The following is a 24,400-nucleotide window of genomic DNA, read 5'->3' on the forward strand; positions in this document are numbered from 1 at the left end:
CTCTGCTGTTGTTACAGGAAACGACAGTCAAACTACTTGTAGAATAAATCGTAAAATATTATAGATTACGTACAAAGCCCTGAGAGGCCTCAGGCAAAGGCCCCACGTCCCCTCTCTCACCCTGACATCCTCAGATGGGAAGCTCCTTGTGGTTCCCAGGTTCAGATAACTCACTCCTAAACTTTACTGACCAGCCTGAGATGATCAGAGCCGCAAACTGTGTCTCATCTTTTAGATCACTTTTAAAACTCCACTTTTTTTTTTTTTTAGTAATTCTACTTGTTTTACGACCCAGATGTTGTTTTACGACATCTGTTTTTATTATAGTGTTTGGCTCTTGGATCATTTTGTTTTGTTTTGTTTTGTGTCATGTTTTTATTGTAATTGTGTTTTGAATGGTGCTATATAAAATCAAGTTTATTATCACTACGGTTATTATTGTTAGTATTATTATCATCAACTCCGTTTTTTTTTTCAAATTGTTTTTTTAGTGACTTTTCTGACATTTTTTACTCATCTGTTTCTCAGCATTTTAGCCAAATATTATCACTACTTACATGATAATTCCTACAAATAATTGTCCATTTAATCTGTTATGGTAATTTAACATCCCTGAGAGATAAGGAAGTCATGTAACATAATAATTTTAGATGTCTGATGTTGACATTTATTGAATTCAAGACCAAACCAAGTGGTCACGTGGTAAAAAATAGTGAAGCTATGTAGTTGTAGTAGGACTTATTCTGGACCGATCCTGGAGGCTGCATGGAGGCAAACAGAGCGCTGAGTGTGGTTCACTGTGTGGACCGCTGTGGGGCTCGGCTGGTCCACATCCACTCTCAGATGATTAGGGAAAGCCAAAGACCCAAGAAGAGTCCTGCCCTGTGAAATCAAAAAAGACTCATGATCAATTTTTGTACAATGTGCTTTCTACTTAAAAGTGCTAGTTTGGGATTTTTGACGTGGGGCTGTATAAGATGCTTATGTATAGTCAGTGTTTTACATATCGTAGCTGGCGGCCGGTGCGCTCCCGGTTTGCAGAAAAAGACAGGGTGTGCACCCCACAGGGGTTGATATCAAAACATATTTTAGCCAGTTAAGAAATGGCCCACCAAAAAAGAATCATTTCAGTTTAAGGAGACACTATATTTATAGTGTATAGAGTATTTTCATCACTTTACTTTGCCGTCACATATTCTTTTCCTTTGGCACTACATGTGTCATTTGCCCCCGGACAGCTGTTTGGGTCAGAAAGTGCTGTAAGCAGCTGTTACGCGATCCCACTGAAACGTAACTTCACGTTGAAAACACTCTCAATACAGCGTCCACTTAGACTGATATTGTATTTTTTAGGTAAGCCGTTTCTTAAAGTGGCTAAAGTGGTAATGCAGAGCTGTGGGGTGAGCGCCTCGTCTGTTTCTACAAACAGTGAGCAGGCCGACCTCCATCTACTGTGTTGACGATACAAAAGTATCTCATGCAGCCCCACTTAAAAAATCCCAAACTATCCCTTTAAGTTGACAGACAACATTATCATCATCATTCCTGCAGATTCAGTGATCGCTAAATAAACCAGTTTAATCAGTACTGTCACAGTGTAAAAAACAAACAGTACGCTGTTAATTAACTCCAGCTTATAACCACGTTATGTCACCTCTGCTTTACTTCTGGTCTAACTTACTTACTAACTTGATCAAAACACAGAGACCATCGCTCTCCGGCTCGTCTTGTGTTCAGCTGTCCTCCTCTGGTCAGGACAAACTTCTTTGTGGCCAAGAAAAGTGCAGGATGAACCGCAGGAAAAAGTACAACAAAGTTAATAAGTCATAATAGCCATAATAATAATAGTAATAATAAGACTTTGAATATTAATAATTATCATATGTTACTGAAAACTAAATCAAAGCAGAAAATACTTACTAAGATGACTGAAAGAGTCGATCAACACTCTCACGCTCGTCTTGTGGTCGGCCATCCTTCTTCTCTGATCCAGAGGACCAACCTCTTTGTCGCCAAGGAAACTGCTGGATGTACCGCAGTAAAGAAAATAAAAGTACAACAGAATAATGAAGATGAATCAACTTTAAAATAAGTGATTATTAGACTTGGAGAAGACTTTTATTAACATGGTTCCTCTCTATCACCCTGCCTTCGTCAATTTCGGCTAAGTGTAGTAAAAAAGAAAGAAAAAGTCAACAACAAAATGATTAAGATCAAATAATCACTAAAATATTATTGATGTATTGCAGGATCATTTTCTGAACGTTACATTACCACACCTCTGTCAGATATGAACATCTACCCTTTAGTTTTAAAAAGTCAAAAGAAAAACACAGTGAGTTGGTTAAATTATCACCACAAATATTAAATGATTAAAAGACAAATATGGTTGATATGATTATTCGTTATTGTCTTACCTCTGTCTGCTCCAGCTATCTAAAGGATATAAAAAAGACTCAAACAACAATACAGTTAGTCAGATAAATAATCAGACTTTTTGAAAAGTTGACAGAAAAACATGCAGCAGACTTTATTAATGTTTTATTAATTATTACCGTACCTCCATGAGATGGAGTCATCTACATAAAAAAAAAGATTTAAACACGTCAAAAAACATCAGGGAAACAAATTATTAAACTACTGAAAAATATAAGTGCAGGTAACAATTGTTGGAATCGTTTTTATTGACTTACCTCTGTCTGCTTCAGTAGCACAATTAAAAACATGGTGAATAAGATTATGACTGAATTATTTAAAATACGGTAATAAGACTTCCTCTGCATCTCAGCAGTAACTTGCAGTTCTCCTCTCTGCTCCTCTTTGTGCGGGAGCTGAGGTCAGACGTTGGTAGTTCGGAGCCTCCAGAGCTTTCTGCCTCACTGAGGTCTACTCACAAAACCTCGGCGGCTTGTTAACACTTACCTGCTCCCGGCTCTCCTTTTGCTGCTCCTTTTCATGGAGCAGCTGAGGCCAGGAGTTGAGGGAGCAGCCTCTTTAGAGCTACTTCCCTCCATCTAGTGTTGCTCCTGTCTCCTCCTGTGAGACACTGAGGTCGCTGTCAAAAAGTGTCCATGAGCACAGAGACAGAATCCTCTCAGCTGACCTTCACGTAGCTCCTGATGCTGCTCCGCAGGCTGTAAATGCTCAGCAGGAACCTGCAGGTGCCTGACAATCAGTCTCTGAGGAGCAGCAGCCAAACAGGAGCACGGCGGAGGAGCACCAGAAACACCAACAGGAAAAGGAAGAGGGACCACCAGCAGGAAGACCAGTATCAGCACCAACAGGAGGAAGCACTTGTCACCCAGCCTGCCAAAAGCGCTGCTGTCGGGCTGCTGGATGCGAGCTCCGGCGTTGCCGTCAACCTCCTTGGACATGGGGCGGCAGCCAGCCGTCCAGGGGGTCGTCGTCGTCGTCCTCCTCCTCCTCTTCATCAGACGAGAACAGAAAGACCTCACCATCTTCAAACAAAAACACAGACCCATCCTCGTCATCATCTTCATCATCAGATAAAGCTGCAGGGATGTACTCACCCTCCTCTACCTCAGGTGCCTCGTCCTCCTCAGAGAACAGGTAGAGGTAGAGGTCGGCAGGTCTGATGAGCCACGAGAGCGCGTCCGCGCGGTCAGCGTCTGGATTCTGAGAGGAGCCACCTGAGCAGAAAAGAAGATACAAGCACAATGTTAGTTACATAAATAAACACACACATCCGAAGAGTTAAAAGGCTTTTAGCTCCGAAGGTGAATCCCAAAAATAAAGTCGGATCACATCCAAAGGACCGTTTACACACAGCAGCAAAAAGCCCAGCTCACTGCAACAGTGTGTAAACACACACACACACACACACACACACACACACACACACACACACACACACACACACACACACACACACACACACACACACGTACAGCGTGCTGCAGATCACTTTCCACTGACACATGTTATACAAAAAATGGACAATAAATATTTTTTTCATGTATTACACAAACATTAGGACAGAGATTAACCCTTTAACACCTGAATCGACATCAGTTTTATTGTGGTGCATTCAGACGTCTTACAAAAGCAATCAAACCTCTGAAACCTGGAAAACTGGTCTTTGTTGGTTTTTGTTTTTCTTTTGTGCTTACTTTAAGAAAATTTTCTTGCAACTTTTTACCACTTTCTTGCTAATTTTTGGGCCATTTCTTGTTATGTTGCACCTTGCCCTCTGTGTTTTTGAAAGAAATCAAGCCAGTTTGCTCAGATTTCAGAGGGTTAATCAAGTAAAGTAGTAAAATGGTTACATTCATTCAGATTTAGTTTCTGTTTCTACTGCCAAAAAAGTGAAGAATTTGTCCTCATCCATATTTGCATAATTTGACATAATATTCCTGTTCACACCACTGTTTTATTTTTCAAAACATGTATCTTCATGTATCTGTGCAAATTATTGATTTTTTGTCACAGAACTTACTAATACTACAAATACAAATTACACTTTAGATAGCCTACTAGAATAATGAAATCAATTGCCTTTTTAGTCCACTGGAAACATTTTGCTGCAATAAAAACGATTTATTTTGAGATGAATAGACTGAAAACTATCTTATTTGATAGAACATGTGAATAAAAAAAGTTTTCCTTTGTGGACAAAACTTCCAATTAAAAAAATGTCATGAATTGCAATATATCTCAGTTTATGTAATTATAATACTCAGCATATTGCAACATGTTTAAAATCGTAATAATATTATATCATGACTTAAGTATCCTGATAATGTTGTATTGTGGGGCCTCTGGTGATTCTCATCTTGCAAACTAACAGTAACTCATTGCACACACAAATGCATTCCTCTCTTTTCCTTCAGGTATATTTAAAGTGAAGCTTCAACAATCATATAGAGCAAACTCAGCTCTCTGCTCAGAGGAAGCGGCTCTGCTTTGTTTACATTTGTACATCGTGCACGCTCTGACGTCAGCTCTTCATAAATCCACGTCTCCATGGTGCTCAAGAAAAATGCAATTTTTGGCATTATTCAAAAAAATGTCCAGTCGCCATCTTGATTTTGATAAACTTCGACGCCAAATTCACAAAAATGTCCCACTTAAACAAAAATATCACAGTTTTCGAATCACTACATGATTATTAACACATTCTGAACTTTTCCCGCGAAATTCAATACACTCCAAACATGAAATATTGATTTTTTTTTGCATGCAGAAAATGTCCTGTAAGGGGCTGTTCTCCCAAATTATTGTGTCTTACTGAGACAAAATTCTTTCACTTAAAACTCAATAAAATACTCACATTTTGTACTGCAAACACCTTTAAACACCCACTTTTTGGTTTTAAGGACACTTATTTACGAATTTTGAGGACAAAAAGTAAACTTAAAAGTTTTCTTACCTTCACCGGGGGAGTCTGGCACACTGGCGGCTCCAATCAGCAGGCGGTCCTCCCAGGCTGGTGACCTCGGCCGGCTGCACGCCATCTCTCCAGGACAGGTGCTGCTTCTCCGGGAACAGAAGTTATTCACTGGTCCACAGCAAACCTGCAAACAACAGAGATCGTTTTCCAACAGAAGTTTGTCGTTCAACAACAATTCAGCTTACCAGCGATCAGGTTTTGCAACAGCGTCTGTCACTTGTGCCAAACTTGCATGCAAAAGGAGCGTTGGAGTGATTGACAGCTCTTATATAGCCTACCGGTTCCACGGTCGCACGTCATTCCGTTACGTTTCTTCTACTGACGCATGCACGTGCGTGTGCGTGAGCAAGTGAGACAGACTATTATAAATAATCCAAACATAAATTACTTGTGTATCAAAATATCTAGTTTTCTAATGTGTTTGATTCCCATGAAAACTTGGATCTTTTTTTAAAAAATAACATTTTTCTCAATGATAATGATAATAATAATACCTATATATTTGTGTAGTGGTTTTCTAGACCAAAAAATGCAAAAACCCCCAACAAAAGAAACCTGTCCCCTACAGCATTGCTGAACACTGCAGCCCAAAACGGACACGGCTTTACTACATCAAACATACTGTATATATGCATTTTTTTCCATTTTAAAAATAAAGCTGATTTTTTTTTTCAATGACTGACATTTGTACTTTAAATTTGTCACAAAATCTTGGCTCTCCTTACAATTAAAAATCTGTCTGTTTGCAGCAACAAGATTAGAGGAAGTAGGCCCACACACCCTTGATTTTTTTGCAGCCGTACTGTTGCTTTTGTTAATTTATATGCAAATGCTCCCAGACATAACAGCAACATTTTCAGTCTATTCTGTGGTTATCAGACAGTAAACTTTTTTTTCTATATGCATGTCTGTGCACATATGCACTGAATCGTTTCTCCAGAGAATGTCTCTTATGAATTATTATATCTAGCTGCAGTAATAAATAAAAACACGACTTGTCATTGGGAATACTGTTACTGTCATTATTATTTGCTATTGTTGCATTACTTTGCAAGTAAAACAAAGTGGAAAAGGTTATTTTTAAGACCTGTACAGGTTCTGCAGTTGGCAATTTAACTCCCAGACTCTTTAACCGTGTTCTTGACTCTGTTAAAACTAAAATTGGAATGAGCCAACATGGAGCAAACTGAGTTTACTTGCACACCTTAATTTACACAATATCCAGTTGTATTACTGCATTTGACACAAAACTTAAATTTTGCTGCTGAAAGCAAAGGTCACCGTGACTCAAAACCAAGCTGCTTCACCTTGCTGTGACACACCATCTGTTTTGGGACTTATATATCGGGACAGGAATAAAAGAAGATATGGATGCTTTTTGAAGTTTTATTCAAGCTGCCAACAGCAGCATTGTTGTTGTCAGTGCTCCTCCGTTTGTGCGAGCCTCCTGCTGCCTGCCTTTGCCACAGTGATGAGGATGATGAGGAAGAAGCCCACAGTCCAGACACCTGCTACAGGCAGCACCACCGATGTCAGTATGCCTGAAACAAAAGCCAAAGAGATAACTGTGGTACCCGCAGTGGGAGAGTATCACTTCCAATGAAGCCTACAGAGGAAAAAAAGACAATGGGAAGGGCTGACGCAGCAATGACCTTTTGGTCGTGCAGGGGTAGAAATATGGCAACAGTGACAGAGAAACAGGAGCTTACTGGATTGAGGTCTGTCCGGCATTTCAATCCTGATGGGTCCATAAGACAGGAGGCCCAGAGTGGGGTCGGCTCTCACCGCTTCTCTCTTACTGATTGAATTACAGTTCTGTACAGAAAAACACAGGGGACATGAGAAAAGTGGAAAAAAAAGAAAGCCAAGTCAAGAAATCTTTTATATAGGGATGCATGAAATTGGATTTTTTTGCTGATATCCGATATGCAGATATATGACAACTCATTTGGCTGACAACTAATACATCGTATCTACTTTTTTTGCCCACCTAATTTTAGTGATCATCAAGTCTCATCTGTAGTGGAATTATCATATTATGCATACTCTCATTGTGATGGTCCGCCAGCAGATACAGACATCATATACAACGCTTTTCAGTGTATGTAATTTATTGCGCAAAATAAGAAAAATATTTCAGCTTAGGCATGATGTTTTGTACATGTTCACTTTGTCAACTTAAAAAAAAAGGTTTGTTATATCGGCAGAAATCAGCATGTTGGCTGATTCCGATATTTAGTTTTAAAGCCAACATCTGCTGATACCGATGACGTGCCATTATTACCAAGCATCCCTACCTATATATGATAGTATTTTCATTCAGTGTTGGAGATTTATGGGCAATCAGCTTTTTCTATAAAAGCTACAAATAAGTGGATCACTACCTGACGGTAGAAAAAAAGAAAGTTTGAATGGGTTTTTGGTTAGTTGCCATAAATAAGGTTTGCAGTTTACAGAAGATGAAGAGAATTTCACATTTTGTTCCTCGACACAAAATAAGTCAGGATACACCACACTGTGAACTTTGAAGCTTTCATGAGTCTTAAAAAAGGAGATTGCTCACAAGTCACTAAATGAGAATACAGAATGTCATCACAACAAGCTGCGTTGAACACGGCTTTAACAGCCTCGCACTAGTGATGACGCCATTGTTGTGTAGTTGGTTTAAAGCTTAAAATGAGCTTTTTACTTTCGGCGATTACATTTAGGCTTCAAAAATCCTAAAGGGGTGTTCATTTGTGACGGTAATCTTACTGAGCAAAACATATAGGTATCGTAAACGTTTGTTTACCACAGAGCTTATTTTCTGCAGTGATTCAAATCCAATGGAAAAATCTCATAGGCTTTTTGACGAGGGAACCAGTAACAGCTGCCGGGTTGGCCTACGGAAAAACATCCCTGGGGCTTCTCTATACCAAGTAAGTAAGATGAGTGAGCTCACGGGTGTGCAGGACTTGTGGTCGTCTGGCTCACACAGCTGAACGGTGCAGTGCAGATAGAGCTCGGGAGGTTCTGCTGTGAAGCGAAACATGTCGAAGCTGTAGCGAATGGTTGAACTTTCTCCGTTACGCCCCGACTCTCCTGCGCTCACGTTCAGGAAGGAAACAGTGCTGTCCTTCACACACCTGGATAAGGAGATGGAAACGAGGAGCTGACTGGAGTTCATATTTAAAAAGGACAAAGGTGTGATGAGCTGTGGATAGAGAGCTCCTCTGACCCGTTCAGAAGCAGAGTGTGAACGAGTCCCTCTGAAGTGTTCGGCTGAGGAGACTGTGTGGCCCAGCACTCGTTAATCCGGAGCAGGAAGAAATCTGCAGGCTCTGTGACCGTCACCTCCACATACACCTGAACACAGAAACCCATCACTGAGATGATACAAACAGCTTCACCAAAATTTTATTAAAATTTGGATAAACTGGCTGATGAATGTTACCTTGTCTCTGAGTTCAATGGTGGGAGCACTGGTGTAGGCCTTGGAGTAGGAGCGGTCTGTGAACAACATCATTTGTATTGTGGCATCGAGGTCATCTACTCGCATCACTGCCTCACTGTGTGTGTACGGGAAGAGGCAAGGAAACAAAAAGGTCTGTTTGGTGACTGAGTGCACATCTCAAAGGAGGTATTTCACTGATACAAAGAGTCCTCACATAAAAACTTGGCCATCTCTGCAGCAGAAAGATGCAACTACTATCTTTTCTATGTAGGTGCTGGTTAGATGCAAAGAGGTCTATCACAGTTCATCTACACATACTATCTACATTGTTTCTGATACAAAGCTGGTTGAAAAAGTTGAAGTATCCCTTTAAACATTACAAATAGCTGCAATTTCAATTTGTACTAAATAATGTTTTCAGATTGCAGTGCACAGATCTGATCACAGATCAGGCCATCAGTGAGACTCACTGGTTCCACACAACCCGTCAATTTCACATGTGAGCTTAACAAAATAATTTAGGAATCCCTGTCATGGACGCACACACTTGAACGGGGAGAATTTTCCTCTAACATGTTTACAGGATGGTTAATGGACAGATGAAAATATGTAAGCATTGCTTATGTACAAATAAACTGAAGTGGATCGTAATAAATAGAGTCTTAATTTAAGATTCTTCCTTACGTGGAAAAGGGGACGACTGGGAAAGGCAGGCTGACTCTTCTGACGTATGGATAGACGCATGCAAAGTTCATCTTAATGACTGGATTTCTGATGATGTTTCCAGTAACCTGAGGGTCCGACAGAAGACTCAGGGAATAGGAGATGTGGGTAAAGTTTCTCTGTGAGAAGGGAAACATGAAAAACAAGAAAGTGTTATGACAGGGTTTCACTTTTGTGATTTGTGCTTGGCATTTAACCTAGATAATGCTCAAGTTGTACCTCCGGCGGCTTGCCTCCGCAGGCGAGATATTTGGTTTTGGATATTCTGGAGGTGTAGTACGGCACACCGTTGATGACCTCTCTCTGAGCACGACACGATTTGTTGGGCAGGTGCAGGGACTCCAGCGGCACCTTGTGATACTTGAAGAAATCTTCTATCGCTTGGATTGCTATGTAGTCTCTGCCGCACATTACTTTGATGTGTGCATCTGTAACCAAAATGTAAAATAACTAAAAGTGCAAGGCGAGTGAGTGCCTGAGATTCACAAGAGGACACACATACTGTTACGTTAACACAGTAGGCTATAGAGTGCACAAAAATGGAAATTAAAAAGTATTGCCAGCAGTTTCCATTTTGTCTTGTAGCCTACACACCATCAACTTACATTTAGGTTTAAGGAGGATGAACAGGTAATTCAACTACATGTGCTGAAATCTGCTTGAAGGATTTTAATCCTTTGAACATAAATTGGTTTGATTTCTCTCAAAAAAAAAAAAAAAATAGAGAGGAGGCAACTAAACAAAACAGACAAAAATTTGCAAAATTAAAAAAGGAAAAAAGTTACCTGAAAATAAGCAACAAAAACAATTTATAAATATTAATAATAACAGTGAAATAATAGTTATATATAATGCCCCCCCCCCAAAAAACATTTTGCTCAGGTTTCAAAGTGTCAAAGAGCTTGTGAAAAGGCATCTAAACGCAGCACAAGAAAACTAATGTCAGTGCAGGTTTCACAGGGTTAAACAGTCACTCTGCTGTTGAGTACAGGATTGCTCAGCCAGTGAAAACAGTTGCATGATGTGTCCTGTTTCTCTGGAGAGGCAGCTGATGTTATCCAAGGTTTTTACCAGCTAAGCCTGCACAACAAACTGGAGGCAAATAGTTTGAAAGATGTGGGCAAAAATGATGCTACTGATTCCATTGGGAAATTGACTAGGCTAGTGACTAAAAACTATCACATCTAAGCCCCTGCATCAGTTTCAGATGCTTTTTTTAAAGCTGTCACCAAATTTAACATGAGTTATTTAAATGCTGATTTAGGGAATTGTTTTATCTTCAAAAAGTCATCAGACTTTTTTTTCATAGTGACTGGTAACTCAGTGCCCCTTCTGTGACAAATTAATACTTTCACTATACAATGGAGAGAAAAACAAAAAAACAAAAACGCAGTAAAATAATCCAAAATGCTCTTACCTTTGTCACACTGGTCAGCATAAAAGCCAGTGGCACATTTGCAGCTTCTTTGGTCTTTAGACAGAAGACATCTTGAGCGGTCAGTGCAATGCTCCACACTGCAGACTCCTGCACAAGAAACCAAGTAATGTCACTAATATCACTTGGACAAGCTATAACAATTATTTCAGGACAAAAAGACAGCCTTACCTTCAACACGGTGGCTCGTGAAGCCGACGAGAAGCACGAGGACCACGCTCAGCTGCACAGAGGAATGAATATTTCCACTTCAGCTGTGTACGTCTTACATCATTTAACCTATTTACAGTCTGGACAGGCTACATTATCACTTTAGCTTGTTCATTTAAAACGATCTTACCTGAGCTACACAAACATTAACTTCGTTTTGCATAATACTTTTAATTTCTTCATCTAAACCCACCTTCAAGTCGACGAGGATCATTTTTTGTACCGTGTTCCGTGAAAATGTATATTTAAAATTCGTTTTTAATGCGATATTTTCCGTCAAACAGGACGCTCTCCTCTGTCTTCCTCCTTTACGACACCTGCTGCTCCCCAATTATGAACACCTGTCACTTTGGGCTCTGGTGCTCGCGTGCTCCTTATCACTGGCGTGTCCTTTTTTCTCTTTTTTTAACTGCAGTGGGGTTTTTTTTTTAAACACTGCAGGGTCTTACAGACCCCTTTTTTAGTTTAGTTTAAAATGTTAAATAGACCAATCACAATGCAACAGAGTGACACCACACAAATGTAAAACAAAGCTTCCGTACTTAATAAAATAAATAATTCCTCCAAACTAAATAGTATAATAGCAAGTATAAAGTGCCAAAAAACCTCTAAAACTCTATTAAATTGCTGCCTCTCTGGTTTAAGACTGAAATACACCTAAAAAGTTTAATTCAGTTTCTTTGTCAAACAGTTTAAACTGATTGGGCAGACAGCCAAGCACAATGGGGTGGCCAATCAGATTTCAGGGGTGGTCCATGCCACCCAGGCCACTTCATAGACACGCCCCTGCTCCTTATAGACAATAATTTATAGTAGTATACTAATATTTTTAATCCACTTCCAGTTGGCACTTTTATCTGAAATGTTGTATGTACTGTATTGATAAATCTGTCTGTCTGTAACTCATTGTTATTTTGTATGTTGGGGGAAGATGCCCAACTTAGCATATCCTTACATGGTAACAATCAATAAACCAACACATGAGATGTTGCTGTAATGACACCGAAATGAAAATCTTTCTCATTTCATCAGTTGATTTAGCCTTAAATAGAAAGCAAATGCAAATGTCTCCTCCAGATGTTACTATCATCAGCTCAAAGTAGTTTAGAAAGTTTACCCCTTTACTACTTCTAATATGTGAAATAGCACCACAATCAAACAGGAATTCTACTTAAATGTAGAAATCAGTGCTGAACTGGATCTCTTAAAAAATGTCTTTTGGATCCTACATTTACTAAACCAAATCATACAAACATTTAAATGGACCTAGAAAAGGATTTTAGTAGTTAAGGAATAAAAAATCAGGTTTTTAGTGTCAGCAGGTCAAAACATTGGGTGGTTCAACAGTGTCTTAAGGGAAAACCTAAAGTGGGTCACTGTATTTCCTACAGAGCCAACTCGTCACAGCCGGAGGCCACACTCCATATTCTCAGACATCATCAGGCAGGCCTCTCGTCTTTTTGGGTGCAGACCATCTGTCTTTGATGGGACACATCAGAGCCAGAATAAGTTGTTATAATAAGGGAGGCACTGTGATTGATGAGGCAGGTTTGCAGCAGTCCATCTCTGGTGGCAGATCAGATGCTCTGAGATAATAATGAGTGTCTGTTTCTTTTCATTTAGTGATGGCTCCACTCTCACGTCCTCATTTTCTGATAGATCCTTCATGGTAAAATATAGAAATGGTCATGATGGGAAGTGATTTTTGCACAAAAGATGGATAAACAGCTACAACTGGCCGCCTATTTAATTTGAAGAAAAAAAATCTGTTGTCTGAAGCTTCAGAAGCGTCCTATTATCCACAACAAAAGCATATGGTGAGGAAGGTTCTTGTTCATACACCCTGCTGTCTGCCAGTGGATCCAATTAGCATATCAAACAGTTAAATCGCTTCACTGGACCCTTGTGACACACATTTTTTGGCCTTGCTTTTAGCCGTTAAAATTTATTTTACTGATCATAAATTTTCTTTTGATGCCTAGTTTTTTTTTATTCTTTGAAATTGAAATAAGCTGGAAATCAATGTTTTATTATGTTGCTGCAACCTCAACCTCACACATAATTTGGACTCAAACAGCAACAGAACAAATCTACAAAGGAAATATTGTAAAATTATTTATTAACAGAGTACAGAGGTAAAAAAAAAAAAAAACCTTGTCGTAAAAGAAATACAATGTGTGTTAACACCTGTGAATTTATCCTGGTTTTGCCTCAACAGGAAGAATTTATCTTGACATTATTTCATTCAGTATGCAAGCAGAAATTGATGTTATGGTTGGGTAAAAAGCCATAAAGTCAGCACAGCAGGTGTAATTAACCCTGTGAAACCTGAGCATATTGGGTTGATTTCATTTAAAAACATGGGAAGAAGGCCCAAAAATGTGCAAGAATGTTATCTTAAAATTAATAAAACAAACAAAAAAAAAACAACCTAAAAACAAAACAAACAACAAATATGATCATTATAAATAAAGTTTTCCCTAGCTTTTTGCTTTTTTCCCTAGACATTTTCCTTAAGCTTAAAAACAAAAAAATCTACCAATTCCTTGTAATTTGTGGGAAATTTCTTACCAAGTTGCTCATTGCCCTTTCCCATGATTTTGGAAGAAATTGCACCAATTTGCTGAGGGTTTAAAGGTTTTAACACAAGTGAAGGTGTCTGAAAGAAAAGTGATGTCACTCCAGGTTTCAGAGGGATTAAAGAACCTTCATTCACACTGCAAAACAAATAACAGTTTAGTGTCCATTGAAGTACATTTCCAAGTTTTTAAATGCACCTCATTTGTGTGTTCATGTTGTACCACTGGACATTGTCAATTCCATGTAGATACAAAACATATTTATCTCTTGCAGCTCCTGCATCCCTCAGCAGCTTCATCTTGAAGTGATTCTTCGTCTCGTTGAGAGTGGTGCGGTGCCACCCTGGTGTTGTGAAATAGCCGGCTTATAGGAGGTGTCTGTCATCGGCCTGATTCACAACACCAGCTGCGGCACACACACCTGAGAGCCTGGTCTTCTGCTGCTGGATGTTTTCACACACACACACACACACACACACACACACACACACACACACACACACACACACACACACACACACACACACACACACACACACACAAACAGACACAAGGCAGGCTGTACAAAAACCATAGGAAAGAGACCTAATTCAACATGGAGGTAAAGACAAATAAACCAGTGATAATCAACTTATGGCCCACAGTCCATATCTGGCCCCTGATAGAGTTCTGGGTGGCCCCAAAACATTTTCTAATTTACACTAAAAAAGTGATTCACACTGGGAATTGTTTTTGTACATTTAGTATACATAAGGTGCCAGAGTGCATAAAACAGCATCAAAATCGAGCTTGTTTATAAAAGAAAGTGTCAGTGGAGGATCCCCCGATAGAGATCCTAGCTAAGCCCCTAATGTCCCAAAATCCTAGAAATATCCTTTAATCCAAGAAATGTCCCAAAATCTCGGAAACTTCCTAAAATCTGAGAAACGTCTTAAAATCCTACAAACATCCTGAAATCCTAGAAATGTCCTGAAATCTTCGAAACGTCCTAAAATCCTAGAAATGCCCCCAAATCTTTGAAACGTCCTTAAATCCGAGAGACATGTATGGGGCTGCTTCGACTGGCCCCTGCAAAAATGGTCCCCAAACAAAGGAAAGTGAGTATCGCTATAATGAACCCTGTTTGTTCAGGAGTCTCTGCAGCAGGCTCAATCACTCCACTGTTACTGACTAATAAGCATCTGATTTTAGTTGAGGATAGTCCCTCTGATGTAAGTTACATGCCAGGTGATTTTCAGCTTGTCCGGCATATCATTAAGTTTCGGAGGAGCAGTGGTGTGTCTCCGCTCCCAGCACTGGGGCGGAGTACAACAGCATGGATCCCATAGCACTTGGCTCAGCTTTGTCCGTGGCCGTGGATGAACTCAACATCTCCGTACAGTTAGCCTATGTGGAGCAGCCAAGACAGAATGAGCCTCCATCTGTGTTCTCTGAGGCCAGACTGAAGGACAGAGAGTGTGGGCCACAAATTTAACTGAGGGGATGATGGGTGATTGTTGTTGAAGATCTGCATGCACTTGGTGGCTCGCAAACTGCAGTGGAAGTCAGTCTTTCTGCTGAATGCATTGGTGGGCTGTTGCTAGACATTTTCTCAGCTGTGAAGGTAGATGCCAAAGGGGTTGCTGCTATGGTGTTTTAGGTTGCTGCTAAGTGAACAATATGTTGGGAGGTGACTGTTTAACCCTTTTAAACCTGGAGCGACATCAGTTTTCCTGTGCTGCCTTTGGATGCCTTTCACAACCGTTAATACCTTTGAACCTCGAACATGGAGCAGTTTCTTTCAAAAACATGGAGAGAGATGCAATGAGCCACTTAGTGATAACTGTTTAATGAATCAAGAAATTAGTAGATTTAGATTTTTTTTTTTTTTAAAAAAAGCTGGGAAAAACACATTTCTGATGATCATAATGACATATTAAAGCATATGTTACAAGAGGATTCTAGTTTTTTAAATACTTTTTTCAGTTAATTTTCTTGTTTATTCTTTATCACTAATTTCTTTCTAATTTTTGTGTCATTTCCATCGTTGCTCATTGGCTTCTTCCCATTTTTTTTAAGAGAAATCAAGCCAATTTACTCAGGTTTCAAAGGGCTAAAGTTTAAATGAAGCCAAATAATGACTACGTCCACTGAATCCAGCGATAAATTCACTAAAAATGGCCACTTTTCTCAGAGAATACATAAAACTTGCAGTTCACAACCTGTTCATAATGTCAAATACTGTGAGACTTCACTGTTCAAGAGGAATGTGTTGCCATTTGTGTAAAAAAAATGGCTATCATTACCCTAGAAATCCCCCCTCTGATACAGAGACAGAAATATCCCTCCAGTCCTGCAGTCGACTTCAAGCCAACCAACCATCTGCCAGGGGACAGGAAGTGTCACACTTTTGCACTACAGCCTTTGGAAACGACATGGCGACGGCCTGCGACACTCAAACATTACAGACAGTAACTTGCTCATGTTAAACCAGAGGAAACACAACTGACAATCCCCAATCAACACCGCAGAGATATACGCTCTGAGGTCATGAGGTCTCAGACGTTTAAGAGTTTTCTATGTGCATAATATTGAGCCCAATGTTGTAAATATTATCAATGTAAAATTAATATTAAAACTGTCCAATCTGAATGGTACGCAGGAGGATTAGGGCCATGCTAAAGAAAACAAAAAAAGATTTCAAGAATAATATAATTTCGAGACAAAAAGTCAAAATGTCAGGAGAAAAAACATATACATTTACAAGAATAAAGCTGTAATATTATGAGATTAAACAGAAATATAATCATAAGACTGGAAAGTCAGGTAATATGGTATAAAAAGCAACAAAGTGTGAATAAATGATCTGAAGTGAATTGTTAGTGTGTGGGGCTTTTATGCTGAAGGCTGGAGTTCAGCATCTTGTGTTGTTTTAAAAAGCCTATTTATAGACTTTGATCATTTAGCTGTACATTGTTGCTTTTTTTTATACTATACAGTCGTCCAATTAAATGGCCTAATAGAGCTATAACTGTACCTTAACTTAACTGTGCATGTAAACATGCTGATTGATAATCTCTGGTAACTACGAATAGCTACCGATAGCTACCAGGGAGAGGAAAAGCTCTGTCATCCTCACGTTTGGTTGCACATAGGTTGACGCACTTCCTTTTTGCCACAAATTGAGCCCTCATTTACCTCATAATGATGAGTCAATGCCAAAGAAAGCTGTCTATCGCCACTTTAAGTTTCATAGATGCAAAAATGTGTTTTGCCCTTTGGCGGTCTTTCTTGCTATGAAAGTCAAAGACATGAGTGAGTGACTGCTCTGCACATGCAAAAATTACTGAGAAAACAATGACTTTTTAGTTAAAAACAAGGCTAAACGATAAAAAAAATATGATGAACATATGGTGGTTTAAAATAAAAAGACAACTGAAAAGTACACTTATTTTTTTATTACAAATCATCAAAGATACAAATATGAAACAACAAAACAGAAACGAGATGGGACGAGACAACAGAACAAAAAGAAGAGACAATTAATGAGAATTCAGATGGATGATTTAAGGATGTATCTGCCAACACAACAATGGGTGTATTATTCTATACAAAACAAAATGGTACATAAGTGTGTGAATATGACTGTGCCTCCAAATGCCAGTTCTGGTTGTAGCTGTGAGCGTGTGTGTGTGTGTGTGTGTGTGTGTGTGTGTGTGTGTGTGTGTGTGTGTGTGTGTGTGTGTGTGTGTGTGTGTGTGTGTGTGTGTGTGTGTGTGTGTGTGTGTGTGTGTGTGTGTGTGTGTGTGTGTGTGTGTGTGTGTGTGTGTTGACGTTGTCTCAGTTCATCAGTAATTCCATCTGCACCAGTCTTGCGTTGGTGTCTCCGGCCATGTTGTAGGGAATCATACCAGCAAATGTGATCAGGGCTCTGGCCTGGCTGCGGAGTTGCTGTTTAAAGAAGGAGGACGCATGTAAAGGGTTAACACACTGCCGCTGTGAGAGGAGACTGAGTGTTTCTGTACGTCTTCTCAGACCATTTAGAGGGTGGAGAAATACCTGATGGCACAGAGCATCAGGCCGTCTCAAATAGGACATGTTTTGTTGTAGAATGCTTTTATTTTTTTGTCAGTGTATTTTGGTAGTACTGCTATCATTTATTAGCTATATTAAATGTTTTACCGACTAATAAAATAAAGAGACGATACTTGTAATTATTGTCATCCTAATTTTCACTTTAAAAAAAAAACAAACAATTTTTTTTTACCTGTTTTCCTGTTATTTTCATTCCAATTTGCCTTGGATTTTAAATTATACATTTGTTTTAATTTATGATGTAATATTTACTTGTGTGGACCCAAGAAATAGTAGTTGTTTCCCTGGTAGTGGCTATTGAGGATCCAAATAAATAAATAAATGGATAAATTTGAGAGCAACAGTGTTGCCTTATTTATGATCTATTTTGCAATCGAAAAGTGTTCCACTCGACATATTTTGGTCACTTTCTTGAACAGCAAAATTGAAATGATCTTGTTAAAAAATGTGTATGTTCTGAGTCGGGGTTGGGAGGTTATTTTATGATTTTTTTTTGACTCCAAACTATCAATATCGGTATTGGCCTTACAGATACGTATCTATTGTGCTCTAATTAAATATTGATCTCTTTCAGCTGTTTCAGTTTGTCCCTCTGCTCTATCAGAGTCTGTGTCCTCACCATGTCTCTGTCCTCTATGGTCCTCTGTGGTCGTCCTGGAGTGCCTGCTGGTGCCCCCCTCAGGCGTTTGTGCTGCGTGAACAAGATGTTCATGGTGGCCAACAGCACTTCAGACAGGTTATGGCGCACCTGGGAACACAGAGGACACTTTAAGGAAGGGGAAAAAAAAATACAAAGTTTGTGTTTTTTTCTGTATGTGTTCTTTAAGTCCCTTCGCCAAAAAGCGCTGTCTTTTTTTGTACTATTACTAGTTTAAAGAAGCTCTCCGATTGCTCTCTTAAAGGCTTTTGACAGATGTGGGAAAAAATCTGCAGAAAATGCAGATGCAACAATTTTAGACAAAACATACAGATGTGGTGTGCAATGGCCTTGATGCTCTGTATATTGTGACAAAACCTGAAGGTCCCTTTGAGAGTTTTTCATGATCTCACCTCATCACTGAAGTTCCTGAAGGCAGCCACTCTCTCCTCCACACTGTCCTGACTGAGAGGGAGAAGCTTTAAACGCTCCATCACCTGAAAGACAAACACACAGAAGGACGTCTTTAACAAAGGAGCTTTGAATATTCAACACAAATACATTATTTCAATATATAATCGTGGCATCGCATCCTCGGTCTGTGACGAAATATCTTTGGAAAAGTTGGGCTGTACTCACGTCATAGGCTCTGTCAACATGACCAGCGTGGTACTCATCAAAGAACGTTGTCAGGTCTAACAGCAGGTAGAAAGTACTATCAACAGACTTATCTCCTGCTATGCCCTGAGAACGATACCTGAAGTGGAATTAGAAAATGATTTAGTTTTCATAAGATGTTTTTGATTAGATTTAAACCAGTGCATGATGTGTGTGTCTTTACCTCTCAGCGATAGCCACTGCAGTGTTTTTTAGCCTCTCCTTGTTGGACTGCGGAGCGCTGACCTGGGCGATGACTGGACTCAGCAGCCTGTTCATCAACTCCAGCACCTTATCTGGGTTCTACACAGAGACACATCGGACAGAGACACAGTGACAACCAACAGCTGCAAATGACCACAGCTTTGCAAAAACACACGTGCAGGACATGAATGCAGAGATCGCACACACAGGTCTGCTCACCTTGGCCAGCTCGTAGAGTTTGACCGCCTCCTCAAACAAGCCCTTGTTCTCGGCCTCTAGTGCGACTTTACTGATGATAGCTCTGGTGTCCCCGGCGAACTTATCTATGACTCCAGGCTAAAGGGAGGAGGAAGAGGAGAGATAAGTGAGGACATAAAAGGTCTGATGGGAGAGCAGAGGGTTACTGTCCTGTAAAATAAGTCCATAAATTAAGTCCACACAACTGGTCTTTCAGCACTGGTGGATATGCATCTATGAAGCAGGAATCCAGACAGATTAGAAAATGAAAAATAACACATCAGCTACACTAAACATAAGTGATGATGGTAGAGATTAGGAGTCGTCAAATCATCGGCCATGCCGATAATTGGGGCCAATATTTGGCATTCTGTATCGGCATTTTATTTTAATGATCACTGAATTAATTAATTATTTAAAAAGTACAAAGAGTGTCAGCACGGGAGGAACTTTTACTTTGCAATACTTTAGGGAGCTATTTTCATTTTTATTCAACTTTTCACTTTATTGGCATTTAATTTTTTGTGCTGGAGTTTGTTATATTCCAAATTCTTAATATTGACAGAAAGATTTCCATTTTTATTGTTACTGCATACGGGTTCCAAATATTGGTTATCGTTCTCATTAACTACTAATAATTGATATCAGTACTAGCTCTGAAAAACCAATATCAATGTCAATAACAATATCAATGTCAAAGTCATGTGTTCCAAATCGCACACTAATTGTTTTCACTTTTAGAAGGTACTACGGCTGCCCTTACATTTGCTTGCAGTATGCACACAAACATGCTGCCTCTTCATAACACACTGAACTTTGACCCTCCTGCACATAAAATCTGTTACCATGGAGATCAGAGAAAACACCATTTGGAGAGCTCATCAGCGATGGAGATCAACCCGGAGACCTCTGCTGGTGTTATATGGCAATGTATGGAGTTTAACCCTTCATTTATAACTGCATAGACTGTGGATTCAAATATTCTATATTACTAAAATTAGTCTAGGTATGCATTTCTCTATTATTGCTTTGTTCATTTTTTGTAGGTAATCTCTATGATTATTTTGTTCACTTAAACAATTAGGCCTAATATATAATACAATTATATTACTATTAGACTCCTCAGTATCGGTCATATGTGTCATATGTGATGATGAACCTCCTCTCTCCCCCTTTCAGGACCAAGCGCCAGACCTGGAGGGACAGAGCTGTCTCTACTGCTGCCTCCACCCTCTGGAGCTCACTCGACAAACCCCTCCGAAACTGCACTGACCTCCACACTTTCAAATCCCACCTCAAGACCCACCTTTTTAAATCTGCTTTTAATGTTTGATTTATCCACATTTCCTGCTTGTCTGTCTTGCTTTTACTGATATTGTTTTTATTTATCCTGTATGTTTCACTGACTTTAGTTGACTTTGTATTTGTCTCTGTTAAGCATTATTATTATTATTATTATTATTATTATTATTATTATTATTATTATTATTATTATTATTATTATTATTATTATTATTATTATTATTATTATTATTATACATCCTTGTGGCTTCTGTCAGTCAGCTGTTTGCGGCTCAGTCGATGTGACGTATTGTCCACTACGCAGAGGTTTGTGGGTCAGAATAGCCGGAAAAGCATGCTGGCTCGCATCCTGCAATATCAGACTGGATATAGTAGAACATACTGGTATTTTTGGCATACTGCATCTGACATACTAAATCTTTTTGGCATACTATATAGTATGGTAGTATGGGTATTGGAACACACAGATTAATTTAGGACAGGTCAGAAAACTAATTTCCAATTCACCATCATCAAAGCAATAAGCATTCCCTTGATTTGCTACCAGTGACAGACAGATTAACCCTTCAGCACCAACAGGCACAAACGGCAGCTTTTTACCACCAACAAAACAGCCAATTGAACTTAATTGTGATTAATTCTATTACAACACATTAAAACAACCATCAAAAACCACTGCTACATTTTATCAGATATACAGCAGCCGCACCAGTTTGTTGAGATTCTTAACTAATCGAAATCTTTAAGGGCTGGCCTAAATTGCTTTTGCTTGATGACAGATTTACTGTAAAGAGTAATCGGATTCCTCTTATCAGATTATTTTCCAATTAAACTCTGTTAAGGAAAGTGCAGCCTTGACACATTCGCAATAATAAACAACAAACCTACAGACTGTAGGCTACAGTATGCTCCAAATCATCAATCAGATCCTCAGTGGACTGAGATTGTTTCAAGTGGAGTATTTTTTTTCTGTGCAGTGCACTTCTGGGGACATTTTGGTCCTCAGGTTTGCTGCAGAGTGAGTGGTCTTTTACACTACTGTTTGGTAAAGGGAGTTGCAGATTTGGAGGCAACAGCAAGGAGAGAAAGACTGCACCACAAGGTGAAGAAATGGTGAATTTACAGCTCGCAGCATGTTAATAGGACAGGCTTTTGTAAATGTATTTTTATCAAATATTATAACAGTAGTGTATTCAACTTGATTATACGACAGTAGCTACTTTATTTAACTTTATTGTTTATATCAAGAAATAGTATATCATGTATCGCAACATAGACTGAAAATGTCACAATATTATTTTAAAACCATATCGCCCAGCCCTAATGGAAAACAAAGCAAATATTTGTACTGAACTGCCAAATCCTATCGAATGACATAATTCTGAGTTGGGTAGAGATCTAGTATTTACAAAGCTTTACAGCACAGAGACTTCTAGTATCAATATTGTTCTTTTTCTAAATATTGACTCTGACTAAATCTGATTGTTGATCATAGACTGTATTAAAGAAATGGCCACCATGACATCACCCATTGGTTTGTGGACTATTGTTTTGAAGCCTCAAGTTTGGCATTTTGGCTGTTGCCATCTTGTTTTTCTTTTTCAAGCAGAAGTGACCACATTTGGATGGGAGGTTGAGCTGACTGACGCATTGTCAATGGTGCATTGCTGCACCACAATCCTGACTGACAGGTCAACTAATAGCAACTTCTTAATCACAAGGTAGGCACGCCCTGGAGCCTATCCTGCTTTATCATCTATTTCACTTTGAAAGGGACCAAAACCTACAAAATGAACATCATGCTGTATTGAAGAAGACTCGAAACAAGCAATTGAGACCATAAACTCGTTAGGAAAATGTTTCCTCCTTCTATGAAATGCACTACATGAAAGGAGTTGCCTCTGTCATACACAACAATCTTAAAAATCTCATAATGTAAAATGTAATCCCCAATAAAAAGTCTATGTATGTAGCACCATAAACCATCGCTGCAATATTAATTCAACATGTCATTAGTTAAATAGTAAATACACTGCAGTGCAACCCTCGATCAGTCAGTATGCAGCACATCCACCAGACTCGTGTAGGTGGAATGAAACATACAACAAGGTGGATTTAAGGGGAATAAAAAACTCTCAGACATCTTACAGAGTGCTGCAGGCACGGTGAGAAATGTCAAGAAACTTTGGCTACAAAGCAAGTATTGTGAAGAGCTTTTTGATCCATGACAGGGGAACAAAGTGCTGCTAAACGGGGAGTGTCAAAACATGTAGGAGACGTGTCGAAGAAAGGGAAGATTTCTGTCCTTGTCTGGCTGACTGAACCCCCACATATAGCGAAGACAAAGAGTGACGGAGGAAAAACACGAAATATGAAAAAATGTAGAGAACGAATAAATGCAAAGGCATGGCTAGACAGCAGGTGAGAGGTACGAGCATGTCCTAAAAACACAACCACCGACATTATGGGAGGGGATGAGAGAAACAATCCTCCTACCTTCCTACTGCCGTCCTTCTCTAATCTCCCCAACAGCATGTCAAACTGTGAAAAAGAAAAAAATCAAAATCTTCACAAAAGTATACAATGTAATAGCAGACAAATAAGTACACCTTTAATGTTTAACTGCACTGAAATAAATCCTTCACTACAAAGCTTCAAATATTCTGATTTTGGTGATGCTTTAATGGATTACTCGTCTTTCATACCTATTTTCTGTTCACTTAAACTGACAACGCTTAAACACAAAACATCACACACTACTTAAATAAAAAAGAGAGTTGTGGTATATTTAACTACAGCTGACATCCAGTCCAGTCAGCAAGTGTATCTAATGGTTACTTCTGGTAAAATAGGTGTAATCCATGTTCTTTATAAAACATTCAAAACCAAGGAAAGTGATGGTTATAACATCTTTGAATAGGTATTGTTACTAATAAAGGAAATAACCTATTTGCAAAATTAGATTTGAATTTTTTTTAATATTCACTACATTTTGCAAAAACTATTGTCGCCACCTTAATTTGTTTTTCTTGATGGGCATTTAAACAAAGTTAAAAAAAAGAAAAACATTACACAATTTTTTTCTAAGCTAGATTTAACTGTTTTACTTTCAGTAGAGAAGTATCAGATTAGTGATCAGGATGTCCGAGAAGAGGTCAGGAGCACAGGAAAATAATTACATGGAAATGCTCTGAGCCTCTAATTAAAGAAACATGACTCCTTAATGTATTTAGTGACGTGCAAAAACTCGTCTAGGGCAGCCACATCTGCTGGCCCATCATGTAATAGGCACCTGGTATTAGTTGCGGCTGTATTAATTGTGTTACTGTGTTGGCATTGTTTCCAGACTGTTTCTATGCAAATGTGGGTCACTCACCTCCCGACTCTCAATAACGAGTTCACTGACACAACGCATGAACATGTTTTCTCCCTGGCTGTCTTTCTCATTGCTGCAGAACGACAAACACAGCAGGAATTAGAAACAAAGGCATTGTGCTGA

At 39.1% G+C, this 24,400-nt stretch overlaps 3 protein-coding genes across 6 annotated transcripts in view; all 3 read right to left on the bottom strand.

The window, feature by feature from the left end:
• Positions 1 to 54: 54 nt before the first annotated feature.
• Positions 55 to 6,647, bottom strand: LOC148189174 (uncharacterized). Of its 2 annotated transcripts, XM_088080127.1 has the most exons (5): positions 5,390 to 6,647; positions 3,531 to 3,650; positions 1,921 to 3,425; positions 1,682 to 1,764; positions 55 to 882 (listed from the first exon to the last, which is right to left on the bottom strand). In XM_088080127.1, the coding sequence occupies exons 1-3, from the start codon at positions 5,472 to 5,474 to the stop codon at positions 3,358 to 3,360; spliced, it is 273 nt and encodes a 90-aa protein (XP_087936253.1). In that variant the 5' UTR covers positions 5,475 to 6,647; the 3' UTR covers positions 55 to 882; positions 1,682 to 1,764; positions 1,921 to 3,357. The 2 variants fall into 2 exon arrangements, with proteins under 2 accessions (XP_087936253.1, XP_087936252.1); XM_088080126.1 differs by having other exon boundaries at positions 1,921 to 3,650.
• Positions 6,648 to 6,782: 135 nt separating this feature from the next.
• zpd (zona pellucida glycoprotein d) lies at positions 6,783 to 11,854 on the bottom strand. The gene is made up of 10 exons (XM_042496573.2): positions 11,405 to 11,854; positions 11,173 to 11,224; positions 10,984 to 11,091; positions 9,786 to 9,994; positions 9,528 to 9,685; positions 8,844 to 8,958; positions 8,628 to 8,755; positions 8,352 to 8,535; positions 7,120 to 7,225; positions 6,783 to 6,951 (listed from the first exon to the last, which is right to left on the bottom strand). Exons 1-10 carry the CDS (start codon positions 11,423 to 11,425, stop codon positions 6,830 to 6,832), a joined length of 1,203 nt encoding a protein of 400 aa, XP_042352507.2. The 5' UTR covers positions 11,426 to 11,854; the 3' UTR covers positions 6,783 to 6,829.
• Positions 11,855 to 17,462: 5,608 nt separating this feature from the next.
• The window catches only part of nup93 (nucleoporin 93), a 38,678-nt gene continuing 31,740 nt past the window's right edge, over positions 17,463 to 24,400 (bottom strand). For all 3 annotated transcript variants that reach the window (XM_042496072.2, XM_088080123.1, XM_088080124.1), the window contains 8 exons: positions 24,278 to 24,350; positions 23,398 to 23,442; positions 19,582 to 19,698; positions 19,343 to 19,461; positions 19,141 to 19,258; positions 18,915 to 18,998; positions 18,484 to 18,612; positions 17,463 to 17,720 (listed from right to left, as the gene is read on the bottom strand). In XM_042496072.2, coding sequence (XP_042352006.2) covers positions 17,610 to 17,720; positions 18,484 to 18,612; positions 18,915 to 18,998; positions 19,141 to 19,258; positions 19,343 to 19,461; positions 19,582 to 19,698; positions 23,398 to 23,442; positions 24,278 to 24,350 — 796 coding nt within the window. In that variant the 3' untranslated portion in view covers positions 17,463 to 17,609. The remainder of the gene's footprint in view (positions 17,721 to 18,483; positions 18,613 to 18,914; positions 18,999 to 19,140; positions 19,259 to 19,342; positions 19,462 to 19,581; positions 19,699 to 23,397; positions 23,443 to 24,277; positions 24,351 to 24,400) is intronic.

The sequence above is a fragment of the Plectropomus leopardus genome, chromosome 7 (genome assembly GCF_026936395.1).
Source record: "Plectropomus leopardus strain MGB_pleo_1.0 chromosome 7, ASM2693639v1, whole genome shotgun sequence".
Lineage (NCBI taxonomy): Eukaryota > Metazoa > Chordata > Actinopteri > Perciformes > Serranidae > Plectropomus > Plectropomus leopardus.

Excerpts from the sequence above, each read along its gene's own strand:
- LOC148189174 (XM_088080126.1), bottom strand. The coding sequence starts at position 5,474 with ATGGCGTGCAGCCGGCCGAGGTCACCAGCCTGGGAGGACCGCCTGCTG. Across the intron at positions 3,651-5,389 it reads GCCAGACTCCCCCGGTGAAG|GTGGCTCCTCTCAGAATCCA; the intron begins GTAAGAAAACTT and ends TTTTCTGCTCAG.
- zpd (XM_042496573.2), bottom strand. The coding sequence starts at position 11,425 with ATGATCCTCGTCGACTTGAAG. Across the intron at positions 11,092-11,172 it reads CACGAGCCACCGTGTTGAAG|GAGTCTGCAGTGTGGAGCAT; the intron begins GTAAGGCTGTCT and ends TTTCTTGTGCAG. Across the intron at positions 7,226-8,351 it reads ACCACAAGTCCTGCACACCC|AACTGTAATTCAATCAGTAA; the intron begins GTGAGCTCACTC and ends TTTTCTGTACAG.